Genomic DNA, 27,097 nt, shown 5'->3' with positions numbered 1-27,097 from the left:
ATTAGTATTTGCAACAAAAATGCTGATCTTAGTAAGAAATTGAGCTCCATACACAGATCAGGCATGAGGTACAAGGTTTCTGGCAGTTCTTTCTGATCCTTGTACAATCTTCCTTTCTGATGTACTAGCTAGAGAACTGCATTCATTACCGATGCTGGGTTTCCAAGAAAGAAGAAAACTCCATCCTGTTCTAACATACTGTGTATGTTTTTATGATTGCTCTGTATATTTTTGATGATTGCTGTATTATGCAGTGATAATTCATGCTGTAGACTAAATGTACGATTCCTGCCCTTATAATGAGAAAACATTTTATTTATTTCCTGTGATTTGCTAATGCTGCATTTGAAATTATCTGTGGCAGGATTAAGGGTTTTACTCCCCTTCCCTAAAATCTCCCAAGTAACAGCCCATTGCATGCTGTTTCCCTTTGATTCGGGCCAGAGGCATCCGTGTTGAAACACAGGCATTTCATAGCAGAGGGATGCTCTGCCAAAGCCTGGGTATCTAGAAAGCTTTTCCCTCAAGCTTTAGTTCCAGTCTCCTGCTGTCTGCTAAACTCTTCCAGCAGATTGAAACAGCAGGTAGCACTGGTTATGCTACATACTTAAGAGCGTTTTAAATTAGCACATTTTATTTACCATTGTGTTTCTTCACTTGCGAGCCGTCGGGGTAGGGTGGAGCAGACAGGAGGTCACGAGCACCTTGCGGAATTCTCCCGGTCGGTGTTGGCCGCGCCGAGGGGGTGATGGTGCTCAGCCCTACTGGTGTGGTGGTAGTGCCGGGTCAGCCTCCTTCCCGTGGGAGAGGCAGCTGGAACAGAACAATGTCAGACATATGGGCAGGTTGAGAGGTGACCCTGCAGTTCAGGGTGCCCAGGGGAGGCAGCTGAACGCTCTGAGGAAAGGGCTGCTTTTTCCCTCGGCTGAAATTGTGGGAGCTGACTCTCGTCCCTCAGAGACGTAGTCTTGGGAGGGCAGGATGAGAGGAGAAGCAACTCTTAGACTGGCAGTGCTGCTAAAGAAATGCTCTTCAAATAGCAGCGTTGCTTAATTTGTTCCTAAATAAGCAATATAGGTGCCCCACTTTTCACAATAGGTTTAGATCATTAATTAAACTACTTCTTAGATCATAGAAGCTTCACATATACAAGCCATGGAAGCAGATCCAAGAGCAGCGAGAGTGACCTGACTACCAGACATAGTGTCACAGTGTAAACTGATCACTAGGATTTGGGATTGAAGATAAACTGTATACATCCGTACCTACACACACACACCGTCCTTCTCCCCCTGATGTTGGCAGGGCCTTGGGATAGGGATGAAAGGCAATGATTTTGCTATGAAAAACAAGGATCGTGTGTTCAAGTTGAATGAATGTATCTATCTTCCTTGTGCTGAAGCAAGGAAGTCTGGAAAAGCTGAATGGGATTGGGACACAGGATTTGTAGATTCTTACTGCATACAGAGTATTGGGAAAAACAGGGATGCATGATAATCCAGGCAAGATTGTCACTTGGGGTGTTGAGTAATTTTGTTTGCTAAAACTTAGGGGTTGGAAGGGATGAACCCTCTAATAACGTAATATTCCTATAAGAGATCTTAGAATGAAAAATTTATACCTGTGAGGCAAGATTAACACACATGATGAATTATTCAAGTTGGTATTCATTTAAAAAGTAATAAATTGCTGTCTTTTCCTCCTTTAGATTGTTTACTAAACGAAGAGAATTTCTCAGTGAGGTGCCCCAAGCACAAGGTAAGAATCCTCTCCTGGATTAGACTTGTTTTTTTGCTGCCCTCTTCTGATTTTTAAATTTGGATTAGTAATTTTATACTTGGATAACATCTGCAGTCAGATATGCTTCTAACGTGTAATTCTAGTGTAATTCTTCTGTGATGTGTGCTTGTGGTATGTGTTTGCTGGGGGCAAACATCAACTCAAGAAGAATACAGAGTTTAAGAAGATAAAATTTTTGTTCCATCTGTTCAGTTGTTCTTTAGATCCTTGATGACTCTAGCAAGCCCAGCTTTATTTCCTGAATTCTGTGATAGAATCAGTACATTGCCTCGCTGTTTCTGTTTGAGTGCTACACTGAACTGTCTGTGGTTTTTCTCCTTGAATTTACTGAGGATGCAAGGAGGAAGAAAAATGGCTTACGGAAAAGTCCTCCTGGTTGTGGGAAACACCATTTTCTAGTTTAGTGGTAGCTATTAGACTGAATCCTACCACTCAGCCTTCAATAAATCTGTTGGGTTGTTCTGTAGATCTTTGGCTCTTCAGGAAACTCTTCTGCCCAGGGTGTGGGTATCCTTAACTAAATGTCCCTGGAGCCTGCACTGTGGTGCTAAGAGCTGTCTGTATGGAAAGAGGAGACAAGGTAGACAGTACATACTCTCTTGTAAGTAATGGGATACAATGCTGGGAATGCCCCTCCCAGCCTGTAAGGGAGGATGCATCTCTGGGAGGCTGTGGATACCAATCTTCCACTGTTAAATGCTCAGAAGTATCCAGTTCTTGTGACCAGTTGGATACAACAGGAATTGTGCAACGGGGATGGCTTATGCTGGAAAATAAACGATAATAGGGAGGAATTATGTTGCTTTCTAGCGGGAGTTAGTCTCTATTTATTTCTCATCTGCAGATCTCTTCTCTGCCTAGAACTAGACTGACATCTGGTGGTCTTTTGTCTTCACAGATTATCCTTAATCTGTCTTTTGTAAACATACAAGAATTAGTCTTGTGTTCCTTTCTGGGTGTTCTACCACAAAATGATGTATTTATACACACGTATTTAAAATGTGGTGGAAGATTCAATGCACATTCAGGCTGTTATCCAGAATTGGCCTACTTTTCATCATATAAAAGAAAATAAATTATTCTACACAACTGTGGAATAATTGTTGACAACATACAGCAAGCTTAAAGTGATGCATTAAATGGTACAAGAACCTGCAGATCTTGCCAAGCAAAAATGGAAAGGATGAGTTCCCCTTACTGTGGAATGCAACTATTTGAGTGCCACCCTCTGCCCAGCTTTGGATATTTGGCTAAAGATAATTGGAGGGTGTCCTGGTTTTGGCTGGAATGGTTATTTTCTTCCTGGTATTTAGTTGTCAGCTGGGGTTAAACCATGGCAGAAGGTTGTGGTTTTGAGGGCTTTTTTATTTTTGCTGCCCATTGCCTGAAGTATTACAGGGAAACATAGTGTTACATGGATGGCTCGAGTCACTGCTGCTGTATGTGAGCACTTGCAGTGATGGTGCTCCTTTCGGTGAAAGGGAACAATTGTTTTCAGTTTCAGACAAAGAATCCAGCCTCCAAGAGAAGTTCTTGAGAAGGCATATGGATTTCTAAAATAGTCCTGGGGGGTGAGAGGGGGAAAACTACCAGTTAAGTTCATAAAGGTACTTCATGAGGCAAAAGAATTTTGAGTTCTGTTCAAAACTATCCCACTGCAGATCGTTTTCTTTGTTGCATCGAAAACAGAAATTCAATACCAGCAGCCTTTCTTTGTCACTGAAGTCTGTTGGCTTTTGCTTAGTAAAGACACGAATCGTTTGTTTGAATTCAAGCAGAGCTGTCTTCGCTTGGCTGTGATTCTGCCCTCACCACGTGTTTCACTAAGCATTACTGGTTTGTTCCAAATTCTTCTGCAGTGCTGAATATAGGATCACTCTCCTCCTTCCATTGTAGTGGCTGGAAAGGGGAGTTCCAGACAGTGAGAAGGCAGGAACAGGAAGGTTGAAAACCATTGCTGTAGAATGACTGGGGAACAAATGGCATCAATTTTTTTTGCATTATAAGAACCTGAGCAATTGAGAGGAAGAAAGACTTTAGGACCATTGAAAGCCATGCTTTTAGGTAACACCAGTTTAGCCTTATTAGCTTAATTAGTATCTGTCTAATACCTCACTCTTCTGTAGTTAACGGGTGGAAGAGCTAACTTTATAAATCCACTAGCGCTGAGTAAGTCCCCAGTACTGTGCCTCTTGCCCTTTCGCAGTCCATGCCTCACATCGGTAAATACACTTCATCATAATAAGCAGCTCCTGGAGAGCAAAGGTGCTTCTTGCCTCATTAACTGCGCTTGACACTTCAGGCATAAGCAAGCTAAGTCCAGAGGGACTGGTCCTGCCTTTCCCTGTGCTCCCCAGTGAGCTTTCCCATTTCCTTCTGTCAGCATTGATGCTTCAACCATCCATGTCCTGAATGTGCTACTTATGCAAAATATCAGCTTTTATCACAGGGCAAACGCTGCCTGAAAACTAATCATCTTTCGAAGGGTTAGCTTCCTCTCGCAGATCCAACTGGCTCTGTGTCTGCCTTGAAGCAAATGTGGTTGCAACAGACCAGAGGAGGATGCCGAGGCACTGACTAGGCTATAAAGGGGATGGAATTACCTCACCTTTCGGTGGGTCTCCAGCCTTAGATTGTCTTAACCCATCTCTGGAGCAATTTTAAAGTGATGCTTCTCAGCTTGTTCTATCTTTTTGTGTTAAATTCTGTGTTTCTTAAAATTAACCAGGCTTTCATATCTCAAACTCTTTACTTTTGCGGAATTGCCTGCTTTTGTCTCAGGAAAAACTCTGTCTGAAAAATCTGTGTCTGGTTTCAATACTGACTTCTCTTTCTCTCTCTCACTTTCTGTATGTTCACTTTCCCTACCCCTGTCTTCCGTTTCTCCCTCATTTTCTTTTTCCTCCTCTGTTTGGCTTGCTGGTCCGTCAGCCCCTCCTTCCTTGCTCTCTTCCCTCCTTGCAGAACAAGATGGTGAAAGGCAGCCTCAGCACAGAGCAGTCGGAGCGGGGGTGAGGGGGGAAGTGTACTCCTGGGAATGGATATAAAAGCAAGCACAGGTGAGTTGGGGAAAGTTTCCAGTTTCCACTGCTGCCTTCTGTGGCTCCTTCCAGTGCCTTCCCCATTTCTGTGAGAAATCAAGGTACTTTTGTGTACATTCAGAAAATTTTTAATGATTTTTTCCCCCCGCTACCATTCTGTTCAGGTTAGTGACTTCACTTTTTTGTGTTTCTGCAGCAGTTCCTTCTGTCAAGCGGCGAAAGGCAAAGCTTGCTAGCTGTTACAAATGCCTGATTACTCTCTCAGCTAAACCAGTGACAGATATCTCCTTTTATATCGTGTCCCTAAGGATCTGAAGGGGTGCTTTTGCAAGTCTCAGTAGTTAATAAACTTCCCTATAAATAAATAAATTCCTTGAAGTATCTTAGATTCTGTATGTAAGGAATAATTAAAATATTGGTGAGTTCAGGATTATTGTAGTCTAGGATTCCGCTGTTTTCTGGAAATGTAGATATAAGGATAAATAAATTAGTCTTAGCAGGAGCCCATTGTGTTTCTCTTAGCCCAGAGTTTTCCTCGATTTTATGAACAGACCTAGGTCAGAGAAGGTGGAGCTACATCCACAAGTGCTCACAATTTTGCAACTTTGTAATGCTCCCCAAGTGCTCCATTGCGCTTCCTTCCTGCCTCCTCCTTTGTCCAGTCCCAGCGTTCATACAGCCATGTGTGAACGTGGTGGGGGGTTCAGTTTGTCTGAAACTGCTTTTTGTCATGTCTGAGCTGGGTCGTTGTCCCCATCGGGTTCACTGTATGGTGGAAAAATACACTGGCACAAGGAGGGAGTAGCACCCAAGGAACAGGATGAGGTTGGGATTTCTTTTTTTGTGTTCAATGGCAAGTGCACTGTTGTTCAAGTGGCAACAGGGTGGATTAAAATGAAATAAGTATTTGGTTTCAAATTAATATTTGTTGGCACCCTTTCCATGAAACTGCAGCCCAAGAAGGTCTCTTGCCTTCATTTCATTGCTCAGTTGCATTTCTTACTCAAGATGGTTGCTTCTCTGTCCTTTTCATGCAATCATGCAGGTGAAGCTGCTCTTTCATGTCAGTTCTTGGAGCTGATGATGATAATCCCCTTCCCTCACTGCCATTCTCTTGCCTCCCAGGCACCTCCCCTGCCATAGAATCTTTCCTATTTTTCAAGTTATGTGATTGTGAAATACTTTTAATGGTGTTTTCTGTGAAAGATGAGAGATTAATTGGAAAAATTCTGGGGTTTTAGTGCAGTAGCAGAAGACAGATAGTGTTTCATATAAACACTTTGTACACTGACTGCTGACTTGGTTTAGCTCTATTGTGTTCTGTGATTTTTCATTTTTAACAGCATTCTTTCTTGGCTTTGGAGTGTTGTTTTAGTAGTTACCATGCAGACAGTATTATTTAACAGTATTCAGTGTTTGAGTAGCCTTTTCCTTCCATGGTAAAGGTCACTGGGATTTCTTTAAGCTTTTCTCTTTTCCTTAAAGTGTAATAGGCAAGGTAATTCATAATGTTAAAACAGGATGGTGGTCTCACAGACAAGGTGCCTGTTACAACTGTTTAACACTGGGGAAGTCTTATCAGTGATGATTTTCAGGCTGTTCCTTTAAGGCACTGGTGAACTGTGTCCCAGAGACCTTTACACAGCTTTGTTTCCTGCATTATTTTCCAGTGCTAACTCTTTTTTTATATATCATAGGAATGTATTGGGTTAAGATCTTGCAGGCTGTGGAATCTCTGCACCGTGTTCACTGTGTGTTTTAGACATTTCTCTAAAGTATCATTTCTTTCCAAATCCACTTTTGCCTCAAGTAGTTCTTATCTGAAGGTCCTATTATGCCACCCCCTTTTGATGTTGAGAATGTCTTAAAAATTAGGTTCTCCAACCTGACCTTGCATTACAAAATATAAAACCTAAGCAAATCTAAAAGATCCAATTACATTAAAAAATATTTCTGTTGTATTATTGTGATAATTAAAGAACTGCCCTTCTTCTGGCCTTAGTGTAAGATAGAATGGTCCCTCAGTGAGATTTGAGTCCTGGTTCACTCCTGAGCCCAGCAAGTTAAGAAAAATCCTGCATGTTGGATAACATCCAGGCAAGTCAGTGTATTCTGTCTCTGTTGCTTCTCTCTCCCTGAGCCAGTTGCCTCTAGAACATTTGGATCAAGTCCAGATCTGGAGAGTGACTGTGAGAGCCAGTCTGGTGCTCTGGATCTTGTCCAGGAACGAGGAAGGACTCTCTCTCTGTGTTGAGCCTGTTTCTTCCCCGAGCCAGTGCCTAATGCTCTGGACCAATTCCAGGCATGGGCATGCTGCAGTTGTACAGGAGCCAGAGACAGCAACACGGCCTTGACACTCCTTCAGCAAGGGCTCGCAGTTGCACAGTAATGAACACCACAAAGGTCAGCTGCCTGAACTCTCTAGAAACCTCCCCCCTTTCCTCTTCAGCTGTAGCTCCACGGCTTTACCCGTCTGGTTTTTGTACGTACTCGCCTGACTCTCTCTTCACTCTCAGCCTGGCACCCCTGGGTGGGGGATATTTGCAGCCAAGAGTTAGGCTTGCTGGGATGTAATCTAATTGATGTGCTGATGATGAGAGCAGCACTGACTTCTGTATCACACTTACTTAGGGTTCCTGGAGCTTAATTGCCAGCTATGAATGAACATGGGTGTTACTTCGTTCCCAGGCACACCTCTAATTCAGTTAACTGCTTTCCATATGCATCACTTATGTTGCAAGTTTTTTTCCTTTTCCTGAGCTCACTAGCCGGTAGGAAGGGATTTCTCTAAGTCGTATCAAAGTAAGTGACCTTACTAAATAAATAAATTGTTGGGAGAAGGGAGAAAAGAAATATATTATTTCAAGTTTTGCTTTCTCTCTGTGCACATTAAGAATGAGAACCATAGCTTAGAGAAATGAAATTGTGGTTTCTCTTTGAACTGAGCTTCCACCAACCTAGCAAACTCCTGAAGTTCATTTTCTCGCCTCAGAGGATTTGTGGACAGGGAGAACATGTGCCAAACACTTGGACATTTCCACATTTGTGCTGAAACACATCACAAGCTTAGTCCTTCCGTGAACTGCTGCCACCACCATAACATGACAATTAGAACAAAGAAGCAACATAAAGAAATATTACCTGCCCTCCAGTTAGTCAAACCACAGCTTTACCTTTAGCTGGTGAAATGTAGCCATTTCCCAGATTTGGTTCCTGCGACTGGACTCCTGTAATTTTGATACTGGTTTCACTATTTTGCTGCACCTTCACCAGCAAGCACTCTTGGGTGGTAGTGGGGTGACCTGTATATGAAAACACTTGGGTCCAGCCCCTGAGGGGCAGCATGGCATCCCAGAAGCTGTCATCACATTGGAACACTTGGCCCCGCTGTTTCCCGTTCTCACCATCAGCGTGAGGAGCGAGCATGAGGTGAGCGAGCTCCTGGCTGGCTGCTGGCGGTAGTGGCTCCGTCAGAGTCGTGGCACGGATCATCCTGTCATCCTGGACCTGCTCCATAACTGGGCCTGTTTTATTTTTTACTGGTTGTTAAACTAATGCTTTTTATCCATGGATTTGCTTTTATGAACTCCTCACCCTTGTGCTTTCATCCGTTTTCAGTCCACAAAACTAAAGAGCTCTTGGTGTTACTGCTGTGGTAGGTGCTGAGTGGGTTTTTCCAAAGCCTGGGGGGCCTGCTGGCCGGCAGAGGGAAGGAACCATTCCAATATTATTTTCACTTTGTTTTTCAGGTTAGGCTGTTGAGATAAAAAGCGGTGGACATTCGTGACTGAATGGAATCTCTCCCACTGTGCAGCCATGCCCCCTCTCGACGTGCCTGCCAATGCCAGCACTTCCTTCATAAATTCTTACATTACACTCAAGACTGATGACATCACAGAATCTGACCAAGGAGTCTGAACCAGCTGTTTCCATGGACACAATCTCCATAGTGACAGTGGGAAGGGGAGGGGGAAAAAGGAAACAGGTGGGGGGAATTAAAGAGGGAGGGATAAATATATATATATATAAAGATCTATTTTTTAGTCTTGAAAGACTTTGTTTTAAATGAAAGGTGCGCTATATCCCTTTTGATGCTTTTGATTAAAATTAACAAAACCCCATATAAATTAAAAAAGAAACCTATAGCTAAAGTAAATATTAAGCCCAAAACTAAAGCAAGGCTCATTGAGCCTAACATTTTGTGGGAAAGAATAGCAGAATTGGGAGCACTCCAAACAGGACTTGTCTCTGTTCCTCTTGCTTTCTTTCTCACAACATCCAATGAAATTCCATTTTAAAAGGCGAGTAAAATACTGATGAATTGATTGCAGGGTGTGGGAGGAAGGCTTGGATGGTTGCAGGTGATGGGGTGTCAGTACCTGTGTGTGAGGGGCAGTGTTTTGAGAAACACTGTTAACAGCGTAAGCTTGAAAAACATCTGAAGACTCTTGGGTCATGAGACCCATGAAGTAAGAGGCTGCTGCCTGTTTGGTCCCGTACACCTCGTTTGTGTGGGAACAGCTGTCCCACGCGAGGCAAGGGAGTATCTCTCCTTTGTGGCAACAAAGTGCACCCCCAAATCATTCCAAGAAGCTGCCTTCAGTTTGGAAGGCAGATGAGAGGAAGTCATGGTTTACCTGCCAGACTGGGGAACAAAAGGAAGTCTGAATGTTGGTGGAGTCAGTGTACCTTCAAACTGATTGGGGAAAATCCACTTGGCCCTTCTTTTTATTTTATGTATTTGCTTTTCCTAAGGAAGGAAGAGGGAATGTCAGTGTAACAACCTACACAGTATGGTTATTTAGGGTGGGGTTTTTTTTGTAAATTATGTAATTTTAAAACATTTGGGTTTAAGGAACAAAACAAAACAAAAAAATCATAATTTTTTTCTTGTTAAGGCCTTAAGAAAGGGGTTAGTGCATCTTTCAGGGGTCACTCTGCCATGGGAATAAAAATAGCTGTTTCACAAACAGTTTTATATAAAAAAAGCTTAAAAAAGCCAAAAAAACTAATAAACTTCATTTTAACCTTGTCTCCTTTTGTTTTGTGCGAACTTGATTTGTTTAAAAGGACAGAGAGAGACAGTACTATCTGCTGCTTTTTGGTTTCTTTGCCTTCATCGGTTCTGCCTTCAGTGATGACCTTCTGAACTGGCCCAGCGAGAGGAAGACCACAAAGGCTTTGAAAAACTAAAGCTTAGGATTTGTTTGATGTTCAGAGATAACGAGCCAATGACTGGATGAATTTTCTGTTCGTGTGAGTTGGTGGTATTTCACCAGGTCACTGACTTCTTTCACTCATAGAGCGGTAGCATATCCTAGCGATATCCAACAGCGTGGTGTTTACTGGGAAGTCACTAGAGATAGGGATCTAACCAGCATGACATGGATAAAAAATGGGGTTGATATTGTGGGGAGGGAAGAACTATTTTAAAAGTTATGTACTGGATGCTTGCTCAACTACTCGCATTTTGGAGTATTCAGCACATACAAATAAAATCTATGATAGCTCATATTAAGATATCTATTTTAACTCTATTTTTAAAAGATCGATTTAAAGATTTGGGAGATAATTTGGCAGTTATTTATTTCTAGAAGTTGCTACTTTCACTCGTAAATATTTGGAAAGAAAGGCAGTCCTCTGCTTACTCCTTTCCCAGTAGCAGCTACTGAAGTTAGTATGTCCTTTACATTGAGAAATAGACCTGTTGTGATAAATGTCACTAATGTGTCCTGAATTGGTGCTGAAAATATTTAACTGCTGGTGTAGTCAGAAAAAAAATCATTTTTAGCATAGTTAATGTGATTGAGTAAATGACTTCTTTTCAACTGAATAAAAATTGTTTTTTTTTCATAGTGTCTGTTCTATTCTACCTATTCTAAAAAAAAAAAAAAAAGTTATTGCATTGATTTATGTCGGTGAAGAGTCAACTCTGCAGCACCGTGACAGCGGCCCAGCGTGTGCTGCAACTGCTGAATTTGATGTTTTTGGCTCTTCAGGGTGGCGTCACGCAGCAGAGGCATGAGGTTTTTGGGCAGCTGGGAGGGAGCCTTGGAGGTTTTCCATGGGGGAGCCTGTGGCAATTGTGGAGATTCAGTATTTCCTCGTGCACCGTGGTTGGAGAGTAGTGGGAATCGTGTCGAGCAAATAAAGAAATGGTACCGCAGTTGACTCTGTGGGAAGTATTTCTCAGTGGGGAGTGTTTAAAACCCTTCAGCTCAGCTGTGGTCAGAGGTGGGGGGTGCTCTCTGGTAGGGAGGGGGTCGTGCACGTTGGTCACCTTTGTTGGCCAAGTCTTTACAGAAACCAGAGCTACCACAATTCTAAAACCAGGCCAGGAGGAATTTAAGCAATGTGTAATGGCTTCTTTGGAGAACCTGGAAATGATCCAGAACAGTCATAAAATCCAGTTGGAAATAAAAATTTCTTTTGGCTGAGAAAATAATAGTGCTGAGTGGATTCTGAAAGCAGCTGTTGTACAGAACCTTCACCTCCTCCATCCTGCAAAAGCAATTAACATCTTGATCTCATGGATACCCTAAACTTGAAAGAAAGAAAAGGGTTGGAAGTGTTTGCTAATTTAGAATTTGTGGAGCAGAAACGACCCCCAGCAGAACATGGAAGCACAGACTGTGTATAAAGGAAAATGAGCGGCCTGACAGCCACTTGGGAATTACCTGTTTGGATGAGGAGTGACCTAATGAGAGTTTGGATAAGGAGGCTCATTTTCAAAGTGTTTCTCCATGCTGTGTGACTCCCATTGGGGTCTTTTGAAAGGAAGGAGACTTAACCAGTGTGGTGGCAATTGCATGTGGGGATTTAGCAGCATTTCCGAAGTGCGTGGTTGCCATTTAAAAAGGAAGCTCCAGTGAGTAACCAGAGCAAGTCACCAGTGCTGAACAGGGTCAAAGGAAAAGATCACGTTTTCCCATAAAGGATATGCAGTGGATTGAACATGCAAAGGATGTTTGTTGATGCGACAAGGATAAAGGGACTCCTCCTGCAGGAGCTGACAGAGACCCTGGACTATATACAGCAAGCATATCTCGATACCAGGAGCTGTTGATTGATACATTTGTCATGGATTTTTATTACGTGTTGAAATCCACACTTGGAAATCCAAGGCATAGACTCCTGGATTGTGCAGCACAGGAGAAACCAGTCTCAGCTGCCACTGCAGAAGGTACCACGTAGGTGCAAAGTGGATTTTACCTACGGATGTGATATTCTTGAACCTTCTGAAATGCTTAGAACAAGGCAAAGTGATGATGTGAAATGGTGTTGAAACAAAAACCTTTCAGGGGGTTAAGGCAGAGCATCTGCTGAAGAATGTTGCACAGCTGATTCACGTAGTCCAGCTAATGCCAAGGTAAAGAAATACATTTTCAGTAGGACATGCATTTAAAAAAAAGTAGTTTGTTAGATGTGGGCAGTTAAATGACAGCTCTGGTATTTGGACTGGTTGATGTGCAATATGAACTGCAATGTACATAAGAATGTATGTGAGGAAATAATACCTTGAGCTGGTACATTTACCATTCACAGGGGGAACATTTTGGGGGCTGAGTTGGATGTAAACTTTCTAAATTATCATGCCTATTAATCATGTCATTACATCAGGAAACTACCTGTGCTGTCTTGAGTGCAGTGGGTGTCCTGGATACGGTAGAAATACTTGGTAGAGGGACACAGTATGGGTTTGTCTGATTAGGTCCTTGACTTACCAAAATGGATTGGGAAAAGCAGACCTCTATGTAAAAGTGTACAGTGGGAATATCAGACCTTTGGAAGTGGAACAGGTTATCTGCATAGTTGAGAATGAATAAATCATCAATGCTCTGGATTTTTTTTTTTTTTAAGTGGTTAAAAGTTATGTAGAAAAGAACAGAGAGAGGACAGGTAATCCAGGTTCAGTTACAGATCTAGAAAACAGATGTGGCTCTGCTGACTTTCTTATGAGATGCTGAAAGTGTAGTTTCAATCTTAGTTTTGGGTTAGAAATCCCTGTTGTGAAACAGAATGAGATTCTAACAAACATGTTTAGTCTTGGGTTTGTTTTTTTTGTTTTGGGGGTTTTTTAAGGTAGAACTCCTGCAGCATATTGTGAGTCAGAGAATTTAGTCAATAAAGGTAGAGGGCGAAGGTAATTATTAGAAAATTGTGGGAGACCAGTAACACTCCAGCTATTCTCTCTGGCATTGCTGCACACTGAAGAGAGCTTGGCTAATGCACATCACTGAAAAATTCGCTCCATATGGTACCTGCACCATCAGTTCCCAAACTGACCTGTGCTGTTCAGCTAAAATTAATTAATTAAAGCTTTGAAGGACAGAATTAGGTTTTCCTTTGAGTGCAAAGGTCATTGAAATAGTTGCTGTCATTGTCTCTGCATGTGAGTGTTTAATATTTTGCTCTGTACTTTTAGTGGGATCCAAAAGGTCAGCTCTGTCATCCAGCTGGTGAGTGAAGAGGGTGCTGCTTACAGAATCTTTTTGTGGGATTTAATTTCTTAAGTGGCACCCATATCCCACTTGGTGTTTCTACAGAAGGGAGCCTGAATTAGGAGGGAAGCATCGCTTGTTTGCTGGTTTCTCTCACAGGGCTATACTGAGAGCCAGCATTGCTTCCCTTTCCTCCTCATCCTCTGGAGGGTTTTTGTAATTTATTGCTTCACTCAGTTTTAACGCTATGGTTTCAAGGTTTTGACCCTACCTGGCCAGCTTTAGAAATGCTGGTATGTATTAGCAGCCCTAGAGAGACTTACCTCCCATGCAAATAATTTGAACAAGAAAAACAGCCTTCTAGCTCACAGCAACTCTCCTGTGAAGGAAATGTTCTGCTCCGGCTGGGGGTGAGGATTCAGGCTGGTGTGTTCTCCTCTGTGTGATAAAACCTGCACGTGCTCCTGAACGTGAGCACAGCCAGGTCATCAGCAAATACCACCTGCATTGCATTAGGGGCTTTGGGGCTGTAGCTACACCTGCTAACAGCCAAACTTCAGGTTTGCAGTGGGACTGGAGGTCAGTGCTCCCTGGCTTTGAGATATAATCATGGCAGTGGTTTCCTGAGTTTTACTGAAATTGCCTGTTTTCAGTGCCACATCTTTCAGTGGGGAGCAGCAAAGAATGGCAGAGAAATGGTCAGGGAAACAGCTGGGAGGCGTTTACACTAAAGATAAATAGGTGGTGTAAGGATAAGCCTGCATTGTATGAGAGTCCCCTGAGCTGAAACCAGTTTATCAAAGAAAGGTTACCACATTTCATGGTATTATTAAAAAATAGAAGTCTGTACATTTTACAGCATTTGTGTTAGGAAGAGGTAATTAGACTTTCACCTGAGTTCCTGCACACCTGAGCTGGGTTGCCCTCTCAGAAGAGAAATGGAATCATTAGATTCTTATAAATTGTAGATTATTTTGAGGACATTATTTTTGGGACTGTTGGAATTACCATGAATAGATATTTGACCTGTATTGTAGGGCATAACATCTACTTCTTGTGCACTTTTTTGTCACCTGGAGTTGAAGTACCTTACAAGTAAGACAGATCTCTTGGTTCCCATTTGTAGTCAGGGGAAATACAGAAAAACAGATTATTGTTCAGTGTTGTACTAGAAAATTAAGAATTGGCAGTTGGAAATGGATCTCAAAGAGGCAAGAAAGCACAGTGTGTATAAGCAGAACAAAGACCAATTTACTGTAACACTTCTGGGGTTTGTAATATCTTTGCTGCTTTGGAAGCCCAAGATGAGGTCGCTGGATGTTGCAGTATTTCTGTTCACCTGGTGTGCTGCTGTGGCTAAAACTTTTGAAGAGAAATTGTTACCTGTACAGGTGATAGATGGCAAAAATCTAAGTGCTCGTTTGGGAATGAAACCAAAGAGCTGCTCTCTGCAAGAAAATAAGCAAAGTCTCTCTAGTGCCACTGATGAAGACTTCCAGGTACAAAAACTGGAGGCCACACAGAATAGCCTGATTTTGTAGTCTCTAAGCAGATTTCCAGAGTTATGTTCAGTTCTCCTCCGAGTAGGAAATGTTCTTGGCTGCACAGAACAGGAATGTCTACCAGGAGAAGCTTCCAGAGTTGTGAGATGGAAGTGAGCATTTGCAGCCTTAAAGAGATGGTATTGATGGGTGCAGTCCTCGTGGCCTACTCTGGCTGTACCACTCATTTTTATTAAAAACAGCAGCAGCGTGTTGCTACAGGAACACAAAAGACTTGGAAAAGATGCTGGTAGAGCAGAAGTGTAAACATTCCTTATGACAAATGTGAAAGGTGGTCTTAGCAAACATCGAGTTTGTCGTCTGTTGCTTCAGAAGAAGAGATAAAGAAGGGGCATCTTTTTGCCTGCACAGAATTATTGCAGTTTAGAAAATGAACAGATCAGAAGATGTACAAATTAGAAGGAGAAACACTAATTCTGATCCCTAATAATTGGCAACAGTGACTGTAGACTGCCACTGCCAGTAACTGGGACAAATTCTGCTTTGGAGTGTGACCCATTGGCCTCAAACACTGCTCACCACCCACATTTGATGGATTCACCCCGAAGCTGAGCACTGCAGCTTTATGGTCCAAAGTTCCTCTCGAAGATAAGGAGAGGTGAGCAAACCTTCTACAAGCGGCCTAATTATGTGAAAGAGCCATGGAGAAATAACAGGTCAGTAGAAGTCAGGGAGGGTTTGTTCTTGGGGCTCCACTTATGCTAAGACATGAGAGGAGACCTGAGACCCGTGGAAAGGCACTCGAAGGCCTGTAGTCCTCACTGGTGGAGGTGGGTGTTTTGTTGACTGTGTGAAGTTACGTGTGTGTGAGTTTTGGAAGAGCAGTCCAGGAAGGTACCGTACCAAACCTATTGTGTGCCATTTATTAGACTGCACAGCAACAGGCCCTGAAATCAACTCTTTAACGTAGAACAACCATTTTGTATCCCAATGGTTGTTCCAAATAGATGATAGTCTTAGTCGTGCTTCAAAAGGGAATGTTGGCCAGGGTACCTGGTTTGACTGGTCCTTCCTCACACATACCTTGTGTTGGTTTTCTGCCTCCAGTCAGTAGCACCCCACAGAAACTGTGGAACACGAAATCTGGTGTTCATTTTCTAGGGTTTCATTTGAGCTGTCTGAAAGAGCTGCTTGAGACAGGTGCCGGAAATCTCGGCAACCTCTGTTTACCATATCTGACTAAATAGAGAGATTTGCCCCTTATTTTTAGCATTTACTGGAGTTACTTGAACTTTGGGAGTAGCTGATCAAAAACCTAAATAAAACCTTTCTCAATCTGCAGTCAGGTGTTCTGTGCAGGATCTGGTGGAACTTTTTCTTGTCCTTCACAATGTAGGAGAAAGAACAAGACTGGGGCTTGCCTGAGCAGCTTTTTCATCTGTCTGTTTGCCACGGCCCCTTGGCCTATCCTTTTCTTCACTAGGTGCATTAAGGATATACCAATTTGTGGGTTTTAAGAATATGTGCACTTACCTTTTTGATTGGTAAGTGTATACATATGTCTGGAAATACACAAGTACACGGATTCAATAGCTGAGAAAAAATGTTCATTGCTCAGCTTGTGTGACCTTGAGTGGGAGTGGTAAAAACCACAGCCAAGGTCTGTCAGGAGTTCAGGGGGCACTTCAGCAACTACAATGTCACCATTCAAAGTCTCCCACAAGGCAAGTGTCTCTGTCTGGCAAACAGGGAGTGTTCATGAAATGAATCCTTCCATGCAGTAAGCAGGGTTTGTACCTTCAGGCCACGACTTCCTAAGTGGTCATCCTTGAAATGAGCTTCTCGCAGCCACACAACACGGCAACTCCTGTTGTGGGACAGACAATCCGCCGACTCCTGTATTTCCCTGTTCTTTTCACTTCTGCCTCAACTGACAGCGAGTGAGCTTGATTTCTGCTGCAGCTTGTGCAGCTCAGGCTGCTGTAATTGCCAGAGCAGACAAGATCCCCAGTCATTCTGACAAGTCTTGCGCCAACTCAGATTCAAAGAGCACAGGACTGTACATAAACAGGTAGGAACAGGTGGAGACACTTCCATCCTCATTTCTGTTGACTACAGCTGTCTTTGTGAGACTTTCATTACATTTCTCCATCTTTTACACTGCTTACAGGTAATCTGTGTGTCACATGTCTGTGTTGCTTGCAGGTAACTCATCCTGTTTGTCATAATTCATCTTGGAGTCACTCAAGGAGCTGTAGCCCAGAGGATTTGGGATGCAGGAGCCCTCTCTCTCCTCCTGAGGTGGGATCAAGGGCATCTGTAGCTGGTCTCAGTTCTTCAGGCAGCACAAAAAGGTTCACACAGAGGTCCCTGCCTTGGTATGTCATGGCTACTGCAGTGCTCTTACACTTCAGCAGCATCTCCAATTAGGTTTTTGATCTATCACATGTCCTTATCATCTGGGCAGGTCTGAAGTCCTGAAATTCTTCCTTTTTCTCTCTCGGATTTTTTGTTTTGTTTTGTTTTGTTTTGTTTTGTTTTTTTAGACTAAGTAAATTTATTCCAGACTCCTTCAACTTTGTTTTTTTCTTTTCTGAAATGGAGGAAAATCTCCAGTGTCTACAAAGGCATACCTGCTCTAGATCAAAGAGTTAAACCAGAATTCAATTTGTGATCAGACGAGACTGTTACAAAAATGACACACATCAAATTTTTTCCTGTCATCCACATTCATGTTTTAAAGCTCTCATGAAATCCTGATTCAGAATAGACTGGAAGGCACCTCTCAAGGTCTCTCATCCAACCTGGTGGCTCTGTGAAGGCCAGCCTCTGGACTATACTCGCTTGTTCAAGGCTTTGGATAGTCAAGTTTTGAAAACCTTCAGGGTGAGTACTCCACACCCTCTCTGGGATCCCATTCCTGTACTACTGAGCTGTTCTCCTGGAGCAGCTGTGGTTCTAATCCTGAAATCCAGCACACCTGCAGTGCTGTCCAGAGTAGCCTGGGGAGTTGCGGCAGCAGCAGGTGGTTATTCTGGAGCCCCTTCCTGCAGGGAACTGCGCCGCGATCCCCCCTCCACGCCAGGAGGAAAGGGGAGTGCGGATCACTGTCTTCATGAAGCCTTTGGGAAAGGTACCAGAGCCTCTGTCTTCAAGGCCTTATTTCTTCTAAATGAAACTCCATGCTAGTTCCCTCTTGCTTTTTTCCTGCTTTCCAGCAAACCTGGTATTTGGGTGGACGCTCTAGAGACCAGAGGTCTCCAGCCTGACTCTGGTCAAGCCTAGCCTGCTTGAGGGAAGCGGGACCAAAGGGCGCTCAGGCTGGTGAACCATCTCAGCCTTGTGTAGAAACCGCAGGTCTCAGCCCACCTCACCTAACCCTACGCGGTGCAAAATCCCCTCTGTCCTGTTGGGTGCCTTTCCTTCTCACAACCCGACCTCTCCGCACCTTCCTGTGCCTGCTCACCTGCCCACCCTTCAACCGCGGCCGCCTCCCAGCCCTGCTGTTTCTGTCCGTGCCCACCCCGTCCGGCCGGAGCTGCGCTGCGGGCACAGCCCCGAGGGCAGTCTGGTGCTGCCACCTTAAGGCTCTCAACTCACGGTCCAGCAAAGCCTGTGCTAGTTCTGGGGGGACAGAGGGCGCGGGGCTGGGACTGGCCAAAGGCCGTCCATAGCATTTGGAGGATGACATAAGGCCGTTCCCCTGCTCTGGCTGAGCCTTGTGGCTGCTCCGTTAGCTCTCATAGAAAAGTGTAGTGGGGTTTTAGCCAAGTTTTTGCGTGTGTCTCCTGATTTTGCAGGTGGATGAGAAACCACCCTTTGTAATCTGCAGGGCACAGTCAGAGCAGATGAGGCAGAAGATGAAAGTTTCTCTGTCAGGAGGTTTTTACAGCACCCCTTTCTGGCAGGGGTGGCAGCACTGCTGCCTGCCTGCTGCCCCTGTTTGAGAGGCAGGGCTTGATGCTGCTTTCCATCGGCTCTCAGCAACAATTAAGAGGTGTGAATGAGTTTGTACGTTGCATTTGCACTCTGAATGCTTTTTGGTGGCAAATTTTGTCATTCACTGGCTTAGAATGTGATCTGCAGCCTTTCCATCCCAGCTGAAAACTTGTGCACTGTGTGACACTGAGAGTGAGTACTGCCCTGAGGGTCTGGAGACACTTCTCCAGAGCAACCAGCCAGGAGAAGACAGTGTGATCAGTGGCAGCTCTCACAACCACAGCAGAGACCACAGAAGTCAGCTTGGCTGGGTTGGCAGCTTTTTTCTCTACCCCTTTTCCCTCTGACAGCAAAAGCAGCAAGGTGTGCTCATACAGACCCATGTGGATTCTGTTTCCGCAGGTCCGTGTGGGTGGTGGGATCCATCTGCCACGGAGTTGTCAGCCCAGGAGATGCCCTTCACTATCAAATTTATGAGACTTGCACAGGAAAACAGGGTAAGTTAGAAATAGTTGCTGAATTTTTAGTCCTGAGTACAAAGGCCACCCCAGAAATTAGATCGTAGTTCAAAACAGAGGGAAGACAAATCAAAAATCTTTGGACTTTGGATTAGGCAATAAGTAGTAATAAAGTAAATAAAATAATTGAGGATTTGTTCTAGAACTTTCTCTCTTGAGCCAATTTGTCTTATCCTGGAGTAACACAAATGAGAAGGGAGCTGCAGAAAGGTGCTAACTCACATACACAGTGCCTGTATTCAGTCCATGGGAAAACTAAGGTTTGTCATCTCCATCTGTGGCACGGCTTTGAAAATTTCCAGGTTTTCGTGGGTTTTTTAAGCAACCCAACATATAGTTTTAAATTATTATTACCACAAAAAGCATTCATTTTTCATGGCTAGCTCAGCCCTGCACGTTTTGGTGCTCAGAAACACCTTGCTCTGAGCTGTAGGCGCCACACAGCCATCTCCTGGGGACCTGGGAGTCAGCAGGTTTAGGGAGCTTCCTGTGGAAAGATCACTGCTCATGGATACCTCCTGGGTAAAAGAGTGGGGGTATTTCTGTTGATGATGCAAAACCACAATTACAAATGAGCACAGAAAAATAAGCCTGTTATGTATGGTTGCTATGAGAGTGTTGGCAAAAGTAACCTACAGATCATTTGGGACAGAGCTCCAAGGGTAACCGACCAGGTAAACACTCTGTAGTAGGATCTTGCCTGCACTTTCATTATTTCTCATTTCTATTTCACTCCGTATGCTCCCACTGTTATTAATTGAACTGTAAGCATGACTGAGCCACTTTTTCAAACCAGAAGTTATTTGTGGGTTTCCTATTCATAAGAAAAATTAAAATACACATTCTGATTTCCAACGCACATTCAGATTTGTGAAGCGTGAATTATCATTAGGAACATCACACAGAAATCAAATATAAACAACCCATTTCACTGTCATAGTGGCACACAACAATCTTCTGTTTCCAGCACACTGAGGAAAACTTCTAAATGCTGACTTGTATTCAAGCCATTGTTTACACTGACAGAAAAAGTGCAGATAAAATCATGAAAAATCGCTAACAAGAGCTTGATGCTGTGTTATTTATGAAAATAGCAAAATAATAAACTCCGTACTCTAACAACAAGCACATTATGCTCTCAGAAATGATTAACAGAGAGTTTAGATCATCAAAATTGTATGTTTGAGTATTTCCAGATTAGTGCATTAATATAATTTAGACAAAAAGTGCTGGGACAAATGCACATTTTATCTTTAGTGTTAAAGTTATTTATAGTTTCCTAATAGAATTGCTATAAGTTCTTCCTCTCATCATCTTCTGCTGCCTTAATGGACTGCTGAGCAAAGGGCAGAATTCAGGAGATCATTAATTGCTTGACAGAAAAATTGTCAATTTGCACCCAGTGAGCAGCAGCCACATCTTCCTCTGCCGTTAAGTCTGGCCTGTTACTACACGAGCCTTTGCCAGTTACAGTCTGCTGTCCAGACTGTGCTGTCTTTACCACTTCTTCCCTCTTCTCCTTGGATTTCTCTATCAGCCACTATTTTTTCTCCATCTTGTCATTAATTCCTGCTCCTCAAAGCTCCTCAGGTGCCTGTGAGTAAGACAGGAGTGTTGGGATTGTTGAGGGTGTTGAGATTTGATCTGGTTTGTGAGCGAACAAAGCTAGAGGTGTCTTTTGGTTTCCGCAGGTTGCCAGGAGAAGCCACGTCGTTTTTAGCTGTGGGAGGAGGATCCCTTGGCAGCCTGCTGACAGCTTATTGCAGGGATGAAAAGCTCTCGTCTGTGGGGTGCCAGCTGGACTCATGTCCCTTTTACTGTGGCAGTGGGAACCTCGTTCCCAATGTTGTCCCTGCCATGTGCCTCACACGTGCCCCTGACATGCCCAACCTGCAGGTACCTCCCACCACCTGCACCTGTTCAGCCACGCAGCAGTAAATGCCCGTCCTAGGGGCTGTGTGAGGTTAATAAATAGCTACAGAAAACATCCAAGTTCATGGAAGTGCACTGAACTCACAAGGAGCAGATACCTGCTGTCGTCCCTCCGTAGAGACAGATACAGCAGGGCCCCAGGCTAGGCAAGGTTCTACTCTTTCTGTAGAACCTGCTGTGTCTGCCAGACCTGGCCTAAGGCAAACACACAAAAAGACCGGGTTTGAGAGGTTCGTGTCTGCACACCTTCTCATACAGTGACAGGTCAGCTAACACAAGTTTCTCTGTGCTAAACAGCTGTGCAAATGTGGTGGCACAAGGGGAGAAGAGGGGTCCTGAGCTGAGTGACAGCACATGCTCACAGTATTAAAAATGTCTATGTAACTTGAATGAGGCAGGAGCTAACAGCGTGCACCAAAAGAACTGCTGTGCCATCACTCTGAGCACACGCTTAAACAACAAAGTAGATAATGCACCACTTTCCCAGAACAGGAATATTTTTACTCTTACCCTTGGAGCAATCACAGCCACCAAGCCAGCAGGAAGGTGATGTGAAGAGAGGTAGTCTCTTCTACCTTCATGGACTGTAAAGAAATTTTAACAGCAAGTATGCTTCAGAAGTAATGCCTCTCTTCATCTCCTCTTTCTGAGATATGCTGAGCACACGCTGCTCTGAATGCTTTCCTAGGAAGCCAGGGATGTTCGGCAGCCATCAGAAACAGGCTAATGAGCTTGGAGTGAAAAAAGAGAGAAATCTGACTTGCCTATGAGCAGACAGCATCACCCAAGGCTTTTCTGTCTACTCCTGAGAGCCATAAGCACAGGAGAAAAAGGCAATTCTCTTTTTAGCCAGATTTGCTTCCCTTTTTATTTTGATTCATAAATAACTGAATTGAGTACCTAACTCTGAAAAAACAGCATCCTGACTATCCTTCCAATGCGTGGAGACAGCAGCAAAATGCTCCCTGTGAAATACTCCTTCTGCCAGAAGAAAAAGATCATAGCTAGACACTTCCTGGAACAAAAGCGAGTCTTCAAATTAGCTCTTTATCTATTTTAATCTCTATTCTCAGATCTTTGGCAACCCATCTCTTTGCTTTGTAATAATTATGGTATCGGTGCTCATTAACGTCCTTTGCACCAAGACTTGTAGATTCATTATCACAACTGGGTAAACAGCTCCATTAAACACATTTTGCAAGCAAGGAAACGGAGCCAGCAGCCAGCTGAGTGCTTGTGTCTAACTCACAGGGCAAATCAATGGCAGAAACTAAACCAAGATGCTTTTGTCTGCTTGGCTTCCAAAACCTGGATTTAATCACACCATTATTTTCAAAGGTGTCACACTGATCTCACACTTCAGGAAAGTAGGATGAGTTTCTCCATATGGGTTTAAATGCATCTCTTATGAAAAAAAAAAAAAAATTAATAACAGGATTTTAGCCAGGAGCTGTGTCCAAAATTCCCCTGGATGCTCTCATTACAGCAAAGAAAAACCCCAAGGTATCAGTACAGAATCAAAAATGAAAAGAAAAGCAATATATCCACAGCTCCTGAGAAGCTTAATAAGCAAGAAACCAAAACCAGCAGCTGAGACAAATCAACAGCCTCTGGTATTGGGGGCGCAAGCCATATTTTTCTGACAGTTTCACAGGAGAGTGTGAGTCAAGACTGCTGCCAGTCATTTTCTGAACGAGCAGGCATCTTCCAGAGCTCAGCCACATCACAGAGGTTTAACGGAATCTTCAGGAGGCATTTGAGACAGTGCTGGTACCACAGCCTGTGCCAAACAGCACCTTGGTTCATTACCTCTCCATGCTGGGGTTAGAAATTGCTGAGCTCCGTTTGGCTAACTCAGACGAAGGTAACAGTGGGAACATTTTAGCCTGAGGAATTAAGGCCTGTAGGAGAACCTGAACTTGAATTTAGTGATTAAAACCAAGCTAGCTTGTTTTGATTTCTGCTTTAACCCCAGTTAGCATGACGAGGATGCCGGGATTAGGGTCCATGACTACCCTTGGCCAGTCACTTGCTCGACAGGCGAAACCCTCACTTATGTATAGATGTGAGCTTGGTCCTTTATCACCTAAATTCTGTGAAATATCAAGTCAAAATAAGGCCATTCTGCTCTTATAATTTTGATTCTTCAGCCCTTACTGTCTGAGGCTTGTCTGGGAGTGACTTCATCTCTGTGGCTGTTTTATTCATCCAGATGTTGACATCTGCAGCGACTGCACAGCTCACGCTGCCCAACTGCTCACAGTGGTTGCTGGAGCCCAACTCCTCGACATCTTACGGCACCCAGCACAGAGTTGTCTCTGGGTGGAAAGATGAGGCCCAAGACCTGCCCTGCTTTCAGTTCACAGTTCAGAGTCATTGCTCTTAAGAGCAAGGGACGTGCATGGGGATGGGATGACATGATGAAAGAAGCAAAGTCCAACTACCATTTCTTTTGGTGATAAGCGAACTGCTGTGACTGATGTAGGAAAAAGGGTAGGAAGCCATGGGGAATTTAAGGAAGAAAAGCCTGAAGAACAGATTTCTTTGCAATGTGGGAAGGCTGGCAGTAAGTCATAGTAACAGTAACTATGAAAGACTTGGCTATTTCAGTTCTGCTGACTGCTTTATTATGAACAAGCTGTTAGCACAGTCCATCTTAAGACTGCGGAAGTACCCAATGTTTAACAGCATCCCCCCCCCATCTGAGGGCCAAGAAAATCACAATGAACCGGCAGAGACTAAAATTTCCTGAGTCGGGGTTGTGCCTCAGGCTAAATTTGTTTGGGAACATTCAGCCAAAAATTTTTTGATCCCTTTCTAATGGCTGACATTGTTCTTAGAAATCCATTGTTTGTCTGACCTTCTCCTAACTCATTAGAAAAATTTCTGGTGGTATTTTCCTTTCTCAGTTTAATGCTTTGAAGCATTACATGCAAAATTTGGCAGGAGGCAGCTTTGTGTTAGGAAGACACATTGCACCAGCTCTCTAAAACTGTGCTCAAACTTGGCTACGTTACAAGCACTTGAAAACCCAGTTTGCCTGTGCTTGATAGAGTTCTCAGTTTTTCATCTAAAATTCCCCCGAGATGTCTGAACAAAGCAGGTGGTGGTTATTGCTGGCTGCCAGAGGCTGGCAAGGGTGAATGACAAGTGTGAAGCTGGTCTCCTCTGTGCACCTCTTGCCCCTTCCAGCGCTGAAACAGTCAGGAGGAGAAGCTGTCCAAGCGAAGGTAGAACAGGCAAAAGAGAGAGGGTGGGCGGAAAAAAGGAGGTGGAGGAAAGACCAAGAAAGTCTGAGACTGAGTGGGAGGCCATGTTTTCTGTGCTCAGAAGAAGCCATCAAAGAGGAAAGGGTTTCTGGAGTCTTCATCAGACCCAGCTCTGCTGTAGGCTGAGAGATGGACAGCCAGGGAATGAGAGCAGCAGGCTTCATGCTGACCAGTGCTGTTCCAAGAGGCTTTGCTCCTCCAGAATGAAACATTGCTGAGGTTTGGGTCCATCTAAAGGTGTTAGGGGGAAAGCAGGCAGCCTGCTGGGGTTTGGATGAAAATTTTCTGAAAGCTCAAGGAAATCTTCATGCTATCTGTGCAGTGCCTCCTGGCTGGCTCCAGTATTGAAGCAAAGAAGGAGAGAAGAGTGTTTCTTTAGACACTGAAAGATTTTCACCCCACCCTCTGTGAAGAAATGAGTATGTGATGCTGGGTAATTACTGAAACAGCAGTTTTCATAAACAGGCACTAATCTGCGACCTTCATGTCCAAGGTGCCAAAGCTGTGATTCTGCAGGAACATCTGCAGAAACCACTTGCAACGCCAGCTGGGAGCTGGGCACAGGTCCTGTGTGTGGCAGCTTCTAAGCTTTTCCTATTGGGTAAAAACACTTAGAAGGTCATTTGCTTCCACTGGCGGCACCTCCGAGGGACCCTGTGGGTACAAAAGACTGTCTGCTCCGAACCCATGCAGTCACTTGATCACTGTGGAGAAGCCCATCTAAAACACCCGTATGGACAGGGTGTGAACAGCAGGTGGCAAAACAGGCTTTGAAGCCAAATAGTGTAATTAGAACAAGATTAACAAGAGATCATCTATTTTGTGCACTGAATAAAGAGAAGGTCCTTCAAAAAGGAGATATAGCATGACATCGTCATTAAAAATGATCCTAGGTACTACATGGACAAAAAGGCTCAATTAAAATTGCATCCAAAAAAAAAAAAGAAAAAAAAAAGTGCAACTCTTGCTTTACGTTTCTTCTGGGTGCTTTGTTTTGCAGTAGTAATAAGTTTTTTTCTCAAAGCTGCCTTTCTATTTGTAATGCAGGTTCTCCAGCCAAAGATTGGTGATGTCTGCATGCAACTTCTGTAATTTCACTTAGCTCGTCTCTTAATTGACTCCTCACAGTCAAAGACATGCACCCAGCACAGCAGGGAGACAGCTAGCTAAAATTATTATGTATGGATTGGGTGGGTTTTTTCCCTGGCTTGAAAATTGCTCAAAATATTACTTTATTGAAAAGAAATGCAAATGAACATCTTTCATTCTTCAGAAGGATGATTACCCTTTTCTCTTTCTCTCTCTCAGAAAGAGATTTGTTGTCTATTGTTTCTTTGGTTGCTTTGAAAACTGTTCCTTTGCTATTACCAAAGCTGTAACAGTTGCTCCAGTCCTTTGCAGAAATAGCAGTCCTTGGTACTGGCCCTAAGTAGAAGGAGTTGTCTATCCTGCAGTCTGAAGGGGATAAAGATCATTTACCCAGGGATCTTTTGGAAAGGCGTAAATTGTTAAGTCTGTGTCTGTGTACTATTTTTTTTTTCTTAACCTGGTGACTTTTTCAGGTTCCAGCTTTGTTGCCTTATGTCAAGGCTGAGCCACAGGAATCAGAGCAGCTGGAGAGTTCCTCTTCTGATGGTCTTTGAGCGTGATGTTCTATAAAAGGAAATTCACTTCCTGAATTCCAGTCAACCATCCTTCTTACAGCCTGCAGGTAAGTGATGGGAGTCCAACAGCCTTTGGCTCTAGCTAAGGTAAGGAAAATGCAAAGAACCCAGATGGATATTTTTCAGCTGAAATTCATAAAGGTGGAGCTCAAAATAAAGTGAAATAGGCAAGGTAACCTCCTTTTACTGATGAGGTGATCAGGAAATGTCCCCTGATGTTCTTTGGACCACATTTCCCATCTTTTGTCATCTGAGTGTGTGGGTCATGAAAAGCAGTGTGCAGGGAAGTTCTTGATCACCTTTTAGCATTTAGCCATCTCCTGCTCAAGCTAGTCCACTGAGTACAGGACTGTCACAGCTCTGTCTCCTGAGACCTCACAGCAGAGCTGTTTGAAATATTTTGGGTACTCAGAAGCCAACAAACTCCCAGGCTACTCTGGAAACATACTTCAGCTCTTGTTAGCTCTCCCAGGCTGTACTTGCCAAGAGTGATCTTTGTCTGTCAGCCGTGTTGTTAATATTTTAAACTTTATCAGCCTCAGTATAGATACCTATGGATGTCACTAGTTAGTGATCATGCACCAGCTGGACTCTGTACTGCTGATCCCAGCTCTTTGAGCCCCACAATCTAACAATCATCCACCCACTTTATCTAGTTTGCTAGTCTGTATCTCGCTGATTTAGCTACAAGCATACTGGGGAAAATGGTGTTAAAGGCTTCAACAGTGTAAAGGTAATATATGGCATGCACTGCCCTTACACTTTGAGTAGGCTGCCTGTGAAGAACTACCAGCTCTCCTAGGCCCTTTTACTCTCCAGGGTAACTCCCTTTGGGATCCTGTCAAGCAGATCACTGAATGAGGTGAAATCTGCTCCCCTGAAGGCAAGGGCAGTAATGCTATTTATCCTGCTGACTTCTTGCAGGATTTGTAGTTCAGTTTCATGGTTGCTGCAGGCAAACTTAAACTTGACCAACATGTCCTGGACCAAT

At 43.6% G+C, this 27,097-nt stretch overlaps 1 protein-coding gene across 8 annotated transcripts in view; it reads left to right on the top strand.

The window, feature by feature from the left end:
* Positions 1–10,692, top strand: part of TCF20 (transcription factor 20) — a 128,945-nt gene extending 118,253 nt beyond the window's left edge. For 5 of the 8 annotated variants that reach the window (XM_027885050.1, XM_027885049.1, XM_027885053.1 and 2 more), the window contains 3 exons: positions 1,709–1,758; positions 4,732–4,859; positions 8,591–10,692. In XM_027885050.1, the coding sequence (XP_027740851.1) occupies positions 1,709–1,758; positions 4,732–4,815 (134 nt within the window). In that variant the 3' untranslated portion in view covers positions 4,816–4,859; positions 8,591–10,692. The remainder of the gene's footprint in view (positions 1–1,708; positions 1,759–4,731; positions 4,860–8,590) is intronic. The other 3 variants (XR_003571366.1, XM_027885054.1, XM_027885055.1) reach the window with 3 other exon arrangements.
* Positions 10,693–27,097: the final 16,405 nt, after the last annotated feature.

The sequence above is a fragment of the Empidonax traillii genome, unplaced genomic scaffold (genome assembly GCF_003031625.1).
Source record: "Empidonax traillii isolate 1590-97213 ecotype Southwest subspecies unplaced genomic scaffold, ASM303162v1 scaffold159:size1039807, whole genome shotgun sequence".
In the NCBI taxonomy this organism is placed as follows: domain Eukaryota; kingdom Metazoa; phylum Chordata; class Aves; order Passeriformes; family Tyrannidae; genus Empidonax; species Empidonax traillii.
Note: the sequence above shows the minus strand (reverse complement) of the source record. Positions and strands in the feature narration are given on the sequence as shown.